This window comes from Xenopus laevis, chromosome 1L, assembly GCF_017654675.1.
Source record: "Xenopus laevis strain J_2021 chromosome 1L, Xenopus_laevis_v10.1, whole genome shotgun sequence".
NCBI classification, from domain to species: Eukaryota; Metazoa; Chordata; class Amphibia; order Anura; family Pipidae; genus Xenopus; species Xenopus laevis.
The window spans coordinates 100,599,843-100,618,679 of NC_054371.1; the positions used below are offsets into that span (position 1 = coordinate 100,599,843).

Consider the following 18,837-nt stretch of genomic DNA (forward strand, 5'->3'; position numbering starts at 1 on the left):
CATTAGAATCCCAACCTCTGAAGCAAAGAGGAGAATGAACAGGGGAAATATGATGCTTCCTTTGCAGTGTTATATACCATCTGGTTATAAGGTTATAGGAAAATTCTTTTACAGCAAGGTTTTAAGAAGCACTTTGTGCTGTCATTCAAATTTTATGCCAACCATCCCCTGGAAGTGGAGTATTAAGGTCCCTTTCCTAGGTAGAGCAATATTTAGGGCAATGGCAGACCAGGAGATTAATCGCACTTGATAGATCTCTTCTTCTGGGGGCGACTAATCTCCTGTAAATGCTTTCACACTGGAGATAAAGTGAATCGCTGGTGGTAAAACCCATGTGTCCCCTAGATCTCCTGTAAATGCTTTCTCACTGTAGATAAAGTGAATCGCTGGTGGTAAAACCGATGGGGCAGATTTCCTGAAGGGTGAAGTGTCTAACGCTAGCAAAAATCGCCAGCTTGACATCATTTCGGAACTTCACCAATTTCCTAACGAGTGTAGGCGTCACTTCACTTTCGAAGGAGATAGACGCTAGCATTGCTTCGCACTCTAGCGCCAGGCGAATTTTCGCTCTGGTGAATAGTCATAACTCAGCAAATTCACTAAGATGCGGATTTAACGTTACCTCATTCGACAGACTTGCCTTCTCCAGCTGAGACCAGGTGAAGTGTCAGTCCCTTGGTACTGACTTGCGCCCCAGCGAAGGATCGCGGCGTGTTTGCGCATCGGCGCGGTTGCGTCAGGTTGTGCGCGCGCGCGGAGGTTCGCGGGCGCGCGCCCGTTTTTGACGCATGCGCACGGCGCGTAAAAGGACGCCGAGGCCTGCAAGTCACTGCGAAGTGATCTTGCCTTGACACTAAGCGTTTCTTTGAATTCTACATTGCTGATCCATTGGTTTCCTGATTATTGGCCTGTTTCTGACTCTTCTATTGGACTTCCCCTGTTACCGCTGATTCCGTTCCTGACCCACGCCTGGCTTGACTACGATTTCCGCTTATCCCTGTTTGGCTACCTCGACTTGACTTTTTTACAAGTGCCTACCCAACATCTATCTACCGGCACCTCTGTTACTCTTCATCTGGACTTATTCCTGTCCCCACCCAGGCTCTAAGTTCCAGTGAGAGGCATAGGGGAGGCTATTATTTCGTCTGACCCATTACGGAGCTTGATAGTATCACTTCGCCAATATGGAGTCTGGCGGTGATCAAGCCTCTCAGCCTTTTGATGCCCTCGTTCAGCAAATTACATCTCTTACTAAAGCAGTACGAGACCTGCAAGGAGGTTATCAACAGATCCAGGTTCAGCTTCATGATCTTACCCCTCCTGTTAATCCTCCTCCACCTCCTGTGTCCCAAGCTCCAACTCAACCTTCCGCTTCTGCTCCTGTGTATTTTGAACCCAAGGTGGCGCTGCCAGAAAAGTTTTCCGGAGATAGACAACTTTTTCGTGCATTTTTCCATGGTTGCCGACTGGTATTCTCCCTGAAACCACAGACCTATGCCTCTGAACAAGTCAAGGTTGGAGTTATTATTTCTTTACTGTCTGGGGAACCACAAGCTTGGGCTCATCGTCTGATGGAGAGCCAAAGTCCACTCCTGAATGACTCCGATACGTTCTTCCAGGCCTTAGTCAAATTTATGATGACCCCAGACGCGACGTATCTGCTGAGGCTGCCATTCGTGTTTTACGCCAAGAGAGACGGCCTGTAGAGGACTACATTTCTGATTTTCGCAGATATGCAGCAGACACGGAGTGGAATGACAAAGCTTTGAGACATCAATTTCGTCTTGGACTCTCTGATGCCTTAAGAGATGAACTCTCTCGTGTTGCAATGCCCACCGATTTGGAAGGCCTTATTGATCTTGTAATCCAAATGGATCAACGTCTAAGAGAAAGACGCGCTGAAAGGTCTTCTTCCTGGCTTCTTCCCAAGGCTCCTTTGCTCCCTCGCCTTTCTGCCTCTTCTCATCATGTGGAGTCGGGCGAATCTATGCAAATTGGTCTTCTGAGGTCTGCTATCTCGCCTGAAGAAAGACTTCGCAGACGTCAACTGAACCTCTGCCTGTATATCGGGTTGTCTGGTCATTTTTTGAAGGACTGTCCCACTCGTCCTTCTGGTAAAGCACGACTGTCTTTTTTATCTGTCAGTACTTCGTCCAGAGGATTCTCACCCTTAACTCTTTCCATTTTTCTACAGTGGCTCGAAAGAAGAGTTAAAGCATCGGCCATCATTGATTCGGGGGCGTGTGACTGTTTCATTGATTCTGAGTTTGTTAAGACTTACGTTATCCCTATTCGTCTCAAACAAGAGCCCTTCTCCGTAAAGACGGCCGATGGTTCATCGCTTTCTTCCGGGCCTGTGACGCATGAGACAATCCCTTTGAGTGTAATGATAAACTCCTGCCATTCTGAGTCTATTGTATTCAATGTGATTTTTTCTCCTCTTTTCCCTGTTATTTTTGGCTTACCTTGGTTAAGACGTCACAATCCTTCAATAAATTGGTGCACTGGTGTCCTGCAATTCGACTCTGAAGTCAGTATTTCTCATTCAGTTACAGAAAATAAAGAGGTTTTCATAGCTCAGTGTTCCTCCTCTGACGATCGTTTAACAAAAATACCATACTTTTTACACGAATTCTTGGACGAATTCTTGGACGTTTTTGATGAAAAGGGAGCTGACAAACTTCCCCCTCACCGTGTTTACGATTGTCCTGTCGACCTTCTGCCTGGAGCAGCCATTCCTTTTGGACGAATTTACCCTCTTTCGGAACCTGAACTGGCTGTGTTAAAGAACTATATCGACGATAATTTAAAGAAGGGTTTTATTCGTCCTTCCACTTCACCAGCTGGGGCAGGCATATTCTTTGTCGAGAAAAAGGACCACTCTTTACGACCATGTATTGATTATAGGCAATTGAACCATATAACTGTCAAAAATCGTTACCCTCTTCCTCTGGTTCATGAGCTTTTCCAGAGTCTTCGAGGGGCAAAGATATTTTCAAAACTTGACCTACGAGGTGCTTATAATTTGGTGAGGATTCGAGAGGGCGATGAATGGAAGACAGCTTTCAGATCTCGCTATGGACATTTTGAATATTTAGTCATGCCTTTTGGCCTATGCAACGCCCCCGCAACTTTTCAGCATTTCGTCAATGATATTTTTAGAGACATCCTCGATCAATTCGTTATTGTTTATTTGGACGACATACTTATTTTTTCTACATCTTATGAAGAACATGTTATACACATGAAGAGAGTTTTCAATAGGCTCCGTACTCATGGTCTCTTTGCTAAACTAGAGAAATGCGAGTTTAATAAATCTTCCATCGAATTTTTGGGTTTCATCATCTCCGATCAAGGGATTTGCATGGATAAGAAGAAGGTTTCTACAATTCTTGAATGGCCAGTCCCTGATAATCGTAAAGCAGTTCAGAGATTTGTTGGTTTGCGAATTTCTACAGAAAATTTATTAGAGACTTTTCCAAGATCATCGCCCCCATCACAGATTTAACCAGTTCCTCTAAACCCTTTATCTGGACTCCTCAGGCTCAATCTGCATTTCAGAAACTATTTGTTTCAGCACAGATTCTTAAACACCCAAATCCAACTTTGCCGTTTGTCCTTGAAGTCGATGCTTCTGAGGTTGCAGTCGGTGCCATTCTTTCTCAAAGGTTTGGAGCCCAAGGTTCTCTTTTCCCTGTAGCTTTTTTTTCTAAGAAGCTATCATGTTCGGAAAAGAACTATGACGTTTCCGACAGGGAACTCCTCGCAATTAAAGCTGCGTTTGAAGAATGGAGACATCTGTTGGAAGGGGCTATACATCCTGTTTTTTCTGATCATAAGAATTTAGAATACCTACGTACAGCTTAACGTCTCAAGCCTCGACAAGCTAGGTGGGCTTTATTCTTCTCCCGTTTTAACTTCCATATTACCTACAGGCCAGGAGCAAAAAATGGTAAAGCTGATGCCCTTTCCCGTATATTTTCTGAAGATAATAAATCTCATGAACAAACCCATACCATTCTCCAACCTCAGAACTTCCTTTTGTTACAGTCTGAACTTATGTCAAGAGTTAAAGAAGCTTCTTTTTCCACTGATATTTTCCCAAGTCTAGAACCTAAGGATGGTTTTCTTTTTTTTAAGAATAAGATTTTTGTCCCTGAGAAACTTCGTGTGGATGTTCTTCAGTTTGTTCATAGTCATCCTCTGTCTGGACATTTAGGTACAAGAAAAACTATTAATTTAGCCAAAAGACTTTTTTTCTGGCCCAAGATGAGTAAGGACTGCAGGCTGTTTGTTCCGTTCTTGTGAGACATGTGCTCGTTTTAAATCTTCTCATTGTCGACCCATGGGGCTTCTTCATCCGTTACCAGTCCCTGACAGGTTTTGGGGGTCACTTTCAGTGGATTTTATTGTGGAATTACCTCCATCTCAAGGCTTTAATACAATCTTCGTTGTGGTCGATCGTCTATCCAAGATGGCACACTTCATTCCCATGATTGGTACTCCTTCTGCTGTTTCTACTGCTGAGGTTTTTATTAAAGAGGTCATCAGACTACATGGAGTTCCGGATGAGATTGTTTCCGACAGAGGGGTACAATTTACGTCCAAATTCTGGAAAACACTCTGCCAGTCTCTGAAGATCAAACTTCTTTTTTCCACAGCTTTTCACCCTGAAACTAACGGGCAAACAGAAAGAACGAATCAAACCCTTGAACCATATCTTCGTTGTTTCACTTCCTTCCTACAAGATGATTGGTGTCAACTTCTTCCATTTGCCGAATTTTCTTACAATAACTCTGTACACTCATCAACTAAGGAAACTCCTTTCTTCGCCAATTATGGGTTTCATCCTCAAGTTTTACCTAACCTTCCTAGAGAGGTAACACTACCCGTACTTCAAGATCGACTTACTTTTTTGTCCAATAACCTTCAAAAGATCCGACAAGCTATGACTGTGTCACAAAAGAATTATAAATTTTTTGCCGATAAGAAAAGAAGAGGGAGTCCAGGGTTTAAAGTAGGGGAACGAGTGTGGTTATCCACTCAACATATTAAATTAGACTGTCCTTCCAAGAAGTTAGGGCAAAAATTTCTTGGTCCGTTCCCCATCATTCAACAAATCAATAATGTGGCTTTTAAGCTGAAGTTGCCTGCATCTTTCAAGATCCACCCAGTATTTCATGTATCTCTTTTCAAACCGGTTGTCAAGAACACTTTTCCTGGTCGTTCTTCTTCTCCTCCAGTACCAGTAACCATTCAAGGAATTGAAGAATTTGAAGTAGGTTCAATTTTGGATTCCAGGTATCACAGAGGTCAGTTACAGTATTTAATACATTGGAAGGGTTATTCTCCTGAAGAGAGGTCTTGGGAACCAGCAAACAATGTTCATTCTCCTCAGTTTATTAAGCTGTTTCACAAACGCTATCCTGCTAAACCTGGGCCCGTCCAGAGGCCGCGCCTCGGGGGGGGGCAATGTCAGTCCCTTGGTACTGACTTGCGCCCCAGCGAAGGATCGCGGCGTGTTTGCGCATCGGCGCGGTTGCGTCAGGTTGTTGACGCATGCGCACGGCGCGTAAAAGGACGCCGAGGCCTGCAAGTCACTGCGAAGTGATCTTGCCTTGACACTAAGCGTTTCTTTGAATTCTACATTGCTGATCCATTGGTTTCCTGATTATTGGCCTGTTTCTGACTCTTCTATTGGACTTCCCCTGTTACCGCTGATTCCGTTCCTGACCCACGCCTGGCTTGACTACGATTTCCGCTTATCCCTGTTTGGCTACCTCGACTTGACTTTTTTACAAGTGCCTACCCAACATCTATCTACCGGCACCTCTGTTACTCTTCATCTGGACTTATTCCTGTCCCCACCCAGGCTCTAAGTTCCAGTGAGAGGCATAGGGGAGGCTATTATTTCGTCGGACCCATTACGGAGCTTGATATGAAGTGCAATGGAGTGCATAGGACTTCCTCAATTTCAAGTCCCAAAAAACGATGGCGTCTTTTCATTTTTTCTAAGTGATAGCCTGCAAAGGTCCATAAATTTTTTTTGGGGTAACTGGGTTCCCCCGTCCATTTTCTAACATATGGAACATACATTATACAGTGGGCTTATGTGTAGGTCATATATAACAACTCTATTTTTTTATTAAGGTTCCCTGGACTTGTGTAATGTAATGTATTTGCTGCAACATATACGTCCATGTAACTTTATCATTTACTGCTGTATGCAAATTAGTCAATGCTAGCGCATCTTCTCTTTGATTGCCAAAGTAGCGCTAGCGAAAATTCGCCAGAGTTTGGCACCCTGGACACAACTTCGCACTAGTGAATTAGCGTTGTCCTATCGAATTTACGCCTGGCGAAGTGTTGCAATGGCTGCAAAGTGTTGCAAATGGCTGCTGGCGAATTTTCGGCGGTTAGGAAATTTGCCCCATGTGTCTCTTCGATCTTCCGAAGTCATCTGAAGTTGATATCATTTGTCTTTATAGTATTTGGAGAGCTATTTGTAGTACAGAGATCAATCCCTTCATGAGAGAAGAATTGTCAGAATTTTTTCTTTCTGTTAAGGCCCTCCTATATTTATAATACTGGCTCTCTGGCAGTAGGCTGTCAAAATGTTGAGCCATGTTATATGCACTTTGCACTCTGCCCCACCATCAGAATGTAGTGCAAAAACCCTTGTTCACCATATTAATATAGTGCTGCATACATTTGTCAGTGCTGTATTCATGAGGGATAGATGGGGGGGGAGATATGTGTTCAGGCCCGGACTGGCAATCTGTGGATTCTGTTAAATGCCAGGAAGGGAGCTGTAAGATGACATAGTCACTATTTATAGGCCCTGTACTTCCAATGTGCCCTATGGGATCCAGGATGCAAGCACATCCCGAATAAGCATGAAGGTGCACTATTTTGAAAACATAAGTAAACTGGTAAAACTGTATATATTATTCAATACATTTCTTAATTTCAGTCCTATAAATTATATTTCTTCAAGTACTACAATTGATACATTAGTTGCTGACATTGAACAAAATAACTGAAATAGTGTTTGGAAGATGAACTAACCCTTTAACAGGGATGCTGTAGAACCATGGCTAAGAATACATGCTCAATTTTATAAGGGCTCGTTTACAAAAAAGTGCAAATCATAACGTTTTCTTCACTGAAAACCCTCTCACTTTTAATCCATTTGTGCTGCTGAAGTTGTGCCTCACTTTGTATGTAGTACTGCCTGCATGCATCTGCAATACATACAGAAGAGGAGGGAGGTGGGTGGCATGTGGTTACCACCTGAAATGCCTCTAGCTTGCAGATCATTCAGATCATGCAAGTTGGGAACCCTTTGATTAATGTTCACCATTCAGGGCTGCCTTGATTCAATGCAGGCTGCACCTTGAACCAAATCTTTAATCTATATTATACTGTATATATGATCCCTTAGTGGCACTATTTTGCACCCCTTGGTACTTCAGAACTAGTGTTGTTAATTACAGGTGCCAACATGTAATTGCCACTCAGCAATGTTTTACAGTACATTAGTACTTTTAACTAAAAATACATAAAACCGGCATTACTTTTTTTGTGACCGCAAAACATAGCTCACTTGTTTGACATGCTAGAACTTTCATTGTTTTATTTCCAATGTCTGGGAAAAATATTGACACAGCATATATTACAACATGAATTGCAGAAAATGTTCAATTCATTTAAATAAAAACTTTTATCCTAAACCTTGATTAACATCAAAAGAAAATATTATCTCACCACAGCCCATATATATATATAGATAGTAGGGTTTAATCGATAGGCTCTGCATAGCTGAATCTTTGTCACACTTTGCATTTCACTGCACTACACATTTTCAAAAATAATATTTCAGAAACTAGTCAAAGCTTTTTTTCCCCTTGCTATGGCACTCATCATAACTGAGCCATTTGTAAAACTTGTGTAAAATGTCCATATCCTTCCATATCACTTAACTGTACTTTATTTTTCTATAATAAACATGTACTGCTAACAACATCGAAACCTGTTTTTTAAATGTAAATCAAGAAATTAACCACACAAATTTAGAAAGCAATGAGAGTTTGTAGGGTGCAATATGTAGATTGATGAACACAAAGCTGCATTACAGTAAATAGAACATTTTGAACAGTCTTTAATTCAAATATACAGTATCTCCAGGAAATCGGAAGTTAACATTTTGTAACTAGGTCCCATCCAAGGATACTCATGTAGCACTGTTTTTTGCTTTAATACAATAAAACAGAAATGCTTTTATGCAATTTTAGGACGTGTGAAAAAAGTGGTGTCTCCACAACTTGCTTCGAAATGGAGATAGAAGGAGAACCTATACAAAGAGTGTTCCTTTACACATGATCTCATGTCTCTACTGTTTAGATCTGGATTAAAGGACAAAGAACAAGATACAGTCTTATGAGAAACAAATGTTTTTGATGCTCAAGTCTTTTTTGGACAATATAACGCCTAGAGCTGACCAATGTTTATAAAAGCAATTTGTCCTCTGGAAGCCATATGTTTTCATCCAGCAAAAGATGTCAAGGAAGGTATTATTGATGGAACTCCATTCAGTTCATGGATTTACTTACAAGACACGGTTTCAGTTGGCTGCATGCTATTATAAATGATACAATTAAAAATTATTCAGATATATAATTTAATTAAGCAGCATCATCTTAAAAAAACTCAAAACAGGCTATAAATTATGTACCCCTTGTTTTTAGCTTACCGTGTCAGCCTAGATTTAAGGCAGCCCATAGAAGATCAAGATTTCTAAAGAATGCTCATCTTTCTGTAGGCATATTGCATATGCTCAGTTTGTTCTGGACTACTATGAATCAGTTCAGCTTAGGGACCAACTCAAACTTAACTCAAACAAATATACAGAGCAGAAATCAAGGTTATATATGTCAAATCTAACTTTAAATTCAAATAAGTAAAGGGTCAGTATTTCACCTATTACTTATCTGTATCCAATGTAGAAGCAAATGTCTATACAATTGTAGGCTGCAGGGCTGAAATAAAATGTCTTGTCCTGTGGAAAAAGTCACTCAAAGTGTACAAATAGAGTGCATCTTGTAGGTCAGCATGGATTTTATGGATCCCATCTATACCAGTTAAAGGGGTATTCAGGAGGTCAGCATATTTTATATTTATCTAGTTTGAGAGGGGTGCTCTGGTAAACCTAGCTACATAAAACTGGCAAACTACAACTTATGGGTCTATTTAAATAAAATAAATCCCTTTTTTCTATGAACACCTGTAAAATGCATACTGCAGGGAAACTGTTTTAAAAAGTTCACTGCAACAAGAACTGGAAATGTGCATTCTGAATGGCTGATTAACAATTCATGCTGCATGGTTACCATTACAGTCTACAGCATTTCATTCGTCCAGGTCATGGTATATCTAGTATAAGTAAGTCTAACTGGACTTGCTGAGTAATCAATGAAGACGTTTTACTACTCATCCGAGCAGCTTCTTCAGTTCAACTGACTGGAGTTGTGTTTAGATTTACCTATACTAGATATACCATGACCTGGATGAATGAAAATCGTCATAGTCAATACAGTGTACTGTTGCCCTGCACTGGTAAAACTAGTGTGTTTGCTTTACAAACAGTGTCGGACTGGCCCACCGGGATATCAGGAAAAGTCCTGGTAGGCCCAGGTGTCAGTGGGCCCTCATGCTGCTAAACATTTGGCCTATTTCATGGCCATTCCCTATTTCTATGAGAACAAAGAGGCTAAATAGATGGAAAAATAGAGTATAGTATGTAAAGAAAAGAGACTAGGAGAATAGAGGTTGAGTGAGGAGAGGAAAAAACATAGTACTAATAGTGGGCCCCTGGTCAAAGGTTTTTGGATGGGCCCCTGGTGTCCCAGTCTTACACTGTTTACAAACAGCACTGTAGTTTATTAAATCAAGCTGCTGTGTAGCCGTGGGGACAGCCATTCAAATCTGAAAAAGGAGAAAATGCATAGGATACACAGTAGATAACAGATCAACTCTGTATTATTAAATGGGATTCTTCAGAACTTCTCTGTTATCTACTGTGTATCCTGTGCTTGAATGGATGTCCCATGGCTACACAACAGCTTATAGATGATATAAACTATAGTTGTGTTTCTGAATAAAACAAAAGTTTTACCAGTGCAGGGCAACAGTACATTATATTGTCATTCCTTTAAAACGCTTACATTTTTTGGTGTTACTGTTCCTTTAAAAAGAAGCATTTAGGAAAAACTTGAATCTAGCAGAAGGTGATGGCAGCAGCTGGACTAACTGATAATTACCTATTTATATTGTCAGTTGCCTTTACTGTTTCTCACCATTTTTTCTGTTGTCCCGATCTATTGACTGTTTCCTCTATTTTAAAATACTGCTGTGAACGTTATACTGAAGAATTAAGAAACTAGAAATTACCTGTCTGGTACAGCAGTCTCTTGCTTCTCCTCTGACCTTGAGAAAAAATACACACAATGTCATAACAAATGTAATAAACTATAGAACTCGAACATAACATATCAATTAACTCTAACAAAACATATCAAAATGGAAAACATGTTTTCCAATGACAGAATTCCTTTAAGGACAAAGCCGAAGGTTGCTGCTCTGACTCCCCACAAAATACTGCTTTTTGTAGACTTACGTCTCTCTTTTGGCTTTCATTCTTTCTTCATCATATCTGTAACAAAGTGGTAATTGTAGTTGTTTAATAATAAAAGGTAAAAAAAATAATAGAAGTAACTATTAGCAAAAGCATTCTCAACCCTGCCTGTAAATGTAAAAAGTAGGGCCCCTTCCCTTTCTCCAACTACATTGATGTTACTCCTGAAAACTGCTGGTCTGAACAGTGAGGACAGTAGTGCACTCAAGTAACGAAAGTGCAAGGAGTTTCTACAAGTACCTTTTATGAATTACATTAATGCTTGATCAATTTAACTTTAATTTCAGCACACCTCTATAACACTTGTGCCAATAACTGAACCTTTTGGTGTATCTTGTTGCACTAGTGTTCGCGAGTTAGTTGAATAGTTTGCAATTGCACTGGAATTCAGGAAAGAAAGGCTGCATTGTGCAGTATTACCTGCATTTGTAATTCTGTGCTCACACCAAAACTGCTACTAAATCCACCTTAGCAGCTGTATCCCATGTCTTTGTTAAAGTAGCTATGACGCCTTTTTTTTTATTCTTTTGTGAAAGTCGGGCTGGAGCACTAAGCCTAGGTCCCTGTACTGCTGTACTTTTTTATGAATGGTACAGTTAATTTTTCAAAATTTTTCAGGGGACCAAAAAAAATTATGTAAATTCCGGGAAAATGTAAAATTAGGGAAATGTGTTAAAGTAACTTTTTATCTCTATGAGGGGCATGTGCACGCTGTTTCTGTCAGTCACACACACAACCTAAAGCAATAAGTGATTGGTGCAGAACTGTACACAGGGCTGGTCCTATCAAATGTGGGGCCCAATTGGGACCATGTTGGCGGGGCCCCTAGACAAAGTGTTGCTGGCTACTGACACAGCAAGTATTTAGGAAAATAAGGGCATACAGGCACAAAATAGAAAGGAAAGGGGCAGTGCGGGGCCCCCAGAGGTGCGGGGCCCAATTGGGCCCAATTGGTCCAATTGGCCTAAGGCCGGCCCTGACTGTACAAGGGGCAGACTAATTGGAATTGACCATTTACAGGCAGAACCAAGGCAAAATATACATCTGTTAATATTTTAAACCTCTTTATTTCACAAATAATAACATTCATAGAGGAAAAAAAACAGTTTTGGGGTACATCAGGACAAAAGTTTGATGTAAAATGTGCTAAAACATTACTTAAAACCAGGGAAATGCACCCATTGAAATGCATTATAAATTGGTGGGACCATAAATAAAAAATGCAAAATGCAGGAAAACTTAAAATCAGGGTACTTGAAATCAAGTTTTCACTGTATATGTAAGTAGTTTTGGCATTTATTAAGTAAACCCGACTTACTGCAATACACAATCAGGGACTAGGTATGTGTACCACTGTACTTTTATATGAATGGGACAGTTCATTTTTCAAACACTAGACTACTCTACTGAACATTGCACTATATGTAAGTAATTTTGGCATTAAAGTAAACCGACTTACTCCAAAACACAATCAGGGATATGTATGTTCTCCATGGGAATGGTTTGTTCTAGGTCCTCTAAACTGTGAATATATTGGACCTTATTTATAAATTTCACACTGCAAGAAAAAAAAGAGAAAATGTACATTTTAAGCATGCTACAAACTGGTTCACAGTTTTTCAGAGTAAATTATACAATGAAAGAAAGAAAAAAAATCATAGTTAAAAACCACAAAGAACACCTCTAGGGGGTATATATATTACAAATGTCATAGAGAAAAAGAAGAGAGATTGATCAATGCACATTCCCTGGTCAAACAAATGTAATTAAAAAAATGCATAATCCTGACAAAACGCAAATTACATAGTTATATAGTTAAATCGGGTTGAAAAATGACATCAAGTTCAACTCTTCAAAATGAAAACCCAGCTTCCATACACACACCCCTCCATACTTTCACATAAATTATATATACACATATCTATACTATATACTATAGAGTTTAGTATCACAATAGCCTTTGATATTATGTCTGTCCAGGCCCTGATTGGGAAATTGCCCGAAGGGGCCTCTCTGCTTATAGAGTAAATGGGCTGCACGGGTCCTCTCTGTTCTGTAAAGGGGCTGCTGGAGGTGGAGGGATCATCTTTGCTGGCCCAATCCGTTATCGAGTATGGTCCTCCCTCCCAACCTTATACTCACTATCTATCCAATTAAAAAGAAGCAAGGCAGGCTGAAGGGGTATGGGAATTTGGCAGCGAGGGAAGCTGGCTGCACGTACCATTGAGACAGGCAGGTGAAGTTAGGAATCGAAGCTTTTATGTAGCAGTTACCAGCTCAGCTCAGCTGCTTCCAGGGTAGGGTTCTAGTTGAAACAATGTAACAGTTTCCCTGGCTAAGCCGGCCGAGAAAGGGGGCAGGGCCAGCAAAGAGCAAGCAATGTGCAGCTGGAAAGGTAAAAAATGTCCCTGCATTTTCTCTTAGCAAAAGATTTAGCCTGTGTAATTCTTTACAATTTTATGGTACTGGTGATTATTTCTACATTAATTGCTGTGTTTTCTGAGAGTTTTTAAAAGCCTGTAGGATATTGCAAATTTGCAGCCCTTTAGCCTGTGGTGTTGAACTATAAGATTTCAGCAAAATTGTAAGGCCTGTAGGGCCACAGTCCCTATTCAAATAGTGGAGCTATATTGTGCTTCTATTCACTACACTTTATATGCCACTTCTGCAAGTTTGTCAAGTTTAATAATGTTGTCTACTGGCTATATGGCCCTGTATGAAGGAAGATGGTGAAGGCATTATAGTTCAAAAATGTAGTAGACATTCACCATTCCTTTCTATTTTAAATCATTCCAAGCTCTATCAGTTTTTGGAGAACTTTGAACTGTGCCCCTTTACTTTATGGCGAACTTTGGTAGCCATTGTGAGAAATAGCACAAAAGAGAAAATTTAAATTCATACTTACCGAAATTTTCTTTTCCTGGTTACTATGGGCAGCCTTCACACCAAGGGTTATTCCCCACCAAAACTCCTCCCCAAAAAAGAATAGCAACACCTATTAACCTTATATACACCCCTACTTGCTCCTTACTCTTGTCTTTTTGTCCGAGCTCAACATTAGGGAGGGTTTAGTGTAAAGGCTGCCCATAGTAACCAGGAAAAGAAAATTTCGGTAAGTATGAATTTAAATTTTCTCTTTTCCCCTGGTCACTATGGCAGCCTTCACACCAAGGGTGATATACATGAGCAATATTTTAGGGAGGGAAAATCAAAAAACTCTTTATCTTGCTGAACGAAAAAACTTTATTCACACACTGATTCCAAAATTTTTAACGCAACATTAGCTTCTTGAGTGGATCGCACATCTAAATGATAGTGCTTCAAAAATGTATTTGCAGAGCTCCATGATGCTGCCTTGCATACTTCTCCCATTGGAGCTTCTGCCTGAAAAGCCCATGAAGCACTGATTGCCCTTGTGGAGTGTGCCTTTACACCTCTTGGAAACCGAACCCCGACTTCCTGATAGGCCATCTTGATGCAGTTTACTATCCACCTACTTATCGTAGTTGTGGACGCTGCTTTTCCTTTTTTATTCCCGGCTGGAATAATTAATAACCTTTTCTCTTTTCTCCACATCCTTGTTCTCTTAAGATATATCGACAAACATCTTACTACGTCCAGAGTATGCCATTCTGTTTCCCTTTCAGATATTGGCTCTGGATAGAACGCTGGTAGGATGATCTCTTTGTTTAAATGATGCTCTCTTACCACTTTTGGTAAGAACTCTGGCACTGTTCTCATCACCACCTTATCTGCTTGCAGGACTGTATATGGTTCTTCTGATGAAAGCGCCTGCAAGTCACTTACTCTTCTAGCTGAAGTGACTGCAATTAAAAAGGTTGTCTTCAGAGTTAACAACATCTCTGCCACTGTGTCTAGTGGTTTGAATGGTTCCTTTGTTAATGCTTTCAAGACTAGAGGCAAACTCCATGTTGCTGAAAGCTTTTTGACTGGCGGTCTCAGATGTAGTACTCCTGTTAAGAACTTTACTATCTTTTGGTCTCTTGCCCACTGCTTTTCTGTTAACACAGAAATTGCTGATGTCTGTAATTTTAGAGTCCTCACACTCAGGTTTTTATCAAATCCTGCTTGGAGAAAGTCCAATACATGGGACACTGTTACTTGCTCAGGAGTGACTCCCTTCTTAAGCAACCACGGCAAAAATACCTTCCATACTCTTTGATAAGTTTTATTAGTTGAAGGTTTTCTTGCGGCCAACATTGTTTTAATTACTGCCTCTGAGAATCCTTCTTTTATTAGCCTACTCCTTTCAATCTCCAAGCCTTCAGAGATAATCCCTGCGGACCTGGATGTATCATTGGACCCTGAAGAAGTAGGTCTGTCCTCATTGGAAGCGTCCATGGATTGTCTATCAACATTGATCTCAGCAATGGATACCAGATTCTCCTGGGCCAATCTGGAAGGATTGCTATCACATTGGCCCTCTCCCTCTTTATCTTCCTGAGTACCCTCGGGATTAATGGATATGGAGGAAAGATGTATAACAGACCCTGACTCCAATCTTGCACCAGAGCATCCGTCGCTAGTGCTTGATAACAATGCGTCCTCGCATAGAATTGCTTTACCTTTCGATTTTTTTCTGTTGCCATTAGGTCCACAACTGGTTGCCTCCATCTCTGTACAATCTTCAGGAATATTTCCTGACTCAGCTCCCACTCGTGTTTGTTGATTGTCGTCCGACTCAAAAAGTCTGCTACCTGATTGAGTTTTCCTGGGATATGTAACGCTGACAGATCTTGAAGGTATTTTTCTCCCCATCTCATAATGGGTTTTAGTTCCTCCAACAAATTCCTGCTGCGAGTACCCCCTTGTTTCTTGATGTACATCACTGCTGCTAGATTGTCCATCTTCACCATCAAAGAAGTTCCGTACAATTGCTGATTTAGAGTTTGGATTGCCTTCCAGACCGCTCTTAGTTCCAAAATGTTGGATGATAGGTGCTTTTCTTCTGCACTCCATCTCCCTTGAATATAAATCTGATTTAGGTGTGCTCCCCAGCCCCACGGGCTTGAGTCTGTTGTCAACACCGTCCACTGCACCTCTACTAGGGACTTTCCCCTGGTCAGATCTTCTTGTGATAGCCACCATCTCATTTCCTCTTGAACCTGATCCGTAATCAGAAATTTTTGACTCCATGACTGATCTGATCGTCTCCACTGTCGAATGAAACTTTGTTGCAGAGGTCTTATATGCCATCTCGCCCATCTTACCATTGGAATTGTTGAATTCAACAATCCCAAGACACTTGCTATTTTCCTTGCTGGCCAAGTGGACTTTTGAAGAAACTGTGCCATGACTATCCTTATCTTGATCTTTTTGTCCTCTGGTAATGTCACTAAGGCTTGTTCTGTCAAGAACCTTGCCCCTAGATATACCAGATCCTGTGTGGGCCGACATTGACTTTTTCCCATATTCAGCCTCCATCCATGACTCTGAAGTATATCTATCACTACATCTCAATGAATCTCTAGTATTCTTGAATCTTCCGCCTTTAGCAAAATGTCGTCTAAATAGTGGTATATTAAAATACCCCTTTTCCTGATTTCTGCTATCAGAGCTTGCAAGACCTTTGTGAATACTCGCGGAGACGTCGCTAATCCGAACGGCAGGCATGTGAACTGGAAATGCTTGTCTGCCCCTATCGCAAATCGAAGAAATCTCTGATGACTCTTTGCGATCGGTATGTGCAAATATGCATCTTTTAGATCCAGTGACAACATCCAATCTGTTGGTTGTATCTGCGCAATAATTGTCTGAATTGACTCCATCCTGAATTTTTTTACCTTCAGATAAACATTTATGGGCCTTAAATCCAAGACTGGCCGGTAGTCCCCCGTCTTCTTTTCCAACAGGAACATTGAAGAGTAAAAACCCGTCTTTCTCTCTTCCTGAGGTACTGGAACAATGGCCCCATCCATCAACAGTTGTTGTACATAACTTAACATAATCTCTCTCTTTTTCTTGTCTACTGGAACATTCGATATCGTAAAATAACTGTTTCTTGGTGTTCTGTCGAACTCCAGGTAGTATCCTTTTCTTATTATCTGTAATACCCACTGATCCTTTGTAGACTTTGTCCAAACCTCCACAAAACGTTCTAATCTTCTGGGTATCAACGAAGTTTGGACTGCCGAATCCTCAATACATCTTTCTATCTTGCCCTGCAAGTCTTGTTCCTCTTCCTCTCTGTTGTCTAAAAGAGAACTCTGACCTCCCCTCCACTGACTGGATGTGGAGTTTCTCGTTGTCGTTCTGTTAAACCTCTGATCTCTAGGGAATTTTCTTTCCTGAAAAAACTGTTTGTTCTTATTCCCTTCTCCTCTCATTGATACCCTCTCTTGTGGAAGAAACACACTCTTCCCTCCTGTAACTTTCTTGATTATTTCTTCCAATTTCTTTCCGAACAGCATTGTACCTTCAAATGGTAAATTGCAAAGGCTTATCTTTGACGCTTTATCCGCTGTCCATGATCTCAACCACAACGCTCTTCGTGCTGCTACAGATAACGCCATTGCTCTGGATGATGCCTTGACCAAATCGACTGACGCTTCCGCGATGAAATCCGTCGCAAGCTTTACTTCCTCCAAGGAATCCACAATATATGCTCTATTTACTCCACCTTTTAGAGCTCTTTCTATATTCTGAATCCAACATTGCAATGCTCTCGAAACCGATGTTAATGCTAGTGCTGGTTTCGTAGTCGCTCCCAACGCCACATGCGATTTTCTTAACGATGTTTCAATTTTCTTATCCATTGGATTCTGAAAAGATGCCACATCTTCCACTGGTAACGCTGTTCTCCTTGACAAACGAGCTACTGCAGCATCTACTTTAGGGGGTTTGTTTAGCACCTGCTCCTCCTCTAGAGAAAAAGGATATTTTTTAAATATCTTAGTTGGAATTGGATATCTTCCCTCTGTCTTTTCCCACTCCTTTGATATAATCTCTTTTATCACTTCATGTACTGGAAAAGTTGCTTTTTCCTTTTTTAAAGACTTAAAAGGATTAAATGAAGATGTGTGCGCCTCCTGTGGTTCAGGCAACTCCAACTGTGTTCTTACTGCCTTTATTAATGGTTCTACTAGTGAGAGATCAAATGAAGATTTAACCTCTTCCTCTTCAGACCCTTCTTCTGATGAATCGTCTGACATCAGCTCTCTTACGTGTTGTCTTTCACTTCTATGTAAAGGTCTCTCTACTTCTGTTTCTAGATCAGCTCTGGATCTTTTTCTGGCTTCTTGCACTCCTTCTGAAACAGCTTCTTTTATCCATCTTAAGATGTCTGCTGTATCTGCTGCTGCATCCCCAGCCAGCCTTCTTGAGCAACGATCACAAAATTTTGAGTGTTTTTGTGCTGTATTCTGGCATGCTACACAGACTTTGTTCTTCTCCTTGCTACTCCTCTTCCTGGGCATAGGCACACTAACAAGTAAAGAACCAAAAATATCATTACAAAAGCTGCACTCTTTTTCCCTCTTTTTTAAAACACAAACCTACCTGTTTACATGGCTCACCTCCTAATACTCTGGGCAGCATTTTCTGGGCTACTAGGCACCTGTGGCTCCATCATTGAGCAATCTAATAAACACCGAAAAGAAACAATCATGAGAGCCTTTTAAATAAAAAACGCTCCCTAAAACAAAAGCCTATTCTCTTACCCTTTCAGTCACCAAACGCTCCACTCTCCTTGCGTGCAGCACAAGACGCGCCTGTCTTTCCAGCGCATAGAAGTTTGATACACGCTGGACTGACCTCATCAGTAAGCGCCTGAAGTATGGGCACGTCCTGTGCTAGCGCCCACAAAGAAAATGGCGCCGTCCGCCTCTTCCCTATCCTATGTGCACAGAAAGAGAGAGAGAGTTCCCTGGTGCCGCCCACAACCTGGTGTAACACGCAGGTATGTTATTTTCCCTGCCTGGACGCAGAGCCATATAGCATATATGCCCCGGGCTGCCTAGTAACGGGGTCATGGTTAGCCTGTTCCTCTGTGAGGCAACACTTTTTGCATAACCCTTCCAGGGAGAGAGGCGCAAAAACTCCCTAGGTTAATGGACCCCATATTGCCTTCCAAGCCCTAAAAAAATTTTTTTCGTCCTATCTCCAGCGAGGACAGGAAAAAAGAC

General features: G+C 41.0%; 1 protein-coding gene across 5 annotated transcripts in view; it reads right to left on the bottom strand.

The window, feature by feature from the left end:
• Positions 1 to 7,621: 7,621 nt before the first annotated feature.
• The window catches only part of atcay.L (ataxia, cerebellar, Cayman type L homeolog), a 45,056-nt gene continuing 33,840 nt past the window's right edge, over positions 7,622 to 18,837 (bottom strand). For 3 of the 5 annotated variants that reach the window (XM_041561059.1, XM_018253976.2, XM_041561062.1), the window contains 4 exons: positions 12,153 to 12,251; positions 10,676 to 10,711; positions 10,450 to 10,485; positions 7,622 to 8,638 (listed from right to left, as the gene is read on the bottom strand). In XM_041561059.1, the coding sequence (XP_041416993.1) occupies positions 8,605 to 8,638; positions 10,450 to 10,485; positions 10,676 to 10,711; positions 12,153 to 12,251 (205 nt within the window). In that variant the 3' untranslated portion in view covers positions 7,622 to 8,604. Of the gene's footprint in view, positions 8,639 to 10,449; positions 10,486 to 10,671; positions 10,712 to 12,152; positions 12,252 to 18,837 lie in introns of those variants that run through there. The other 2 variants (XM_018253982.2, XM_018253986.2) reach the window with 2 other exon arrangements.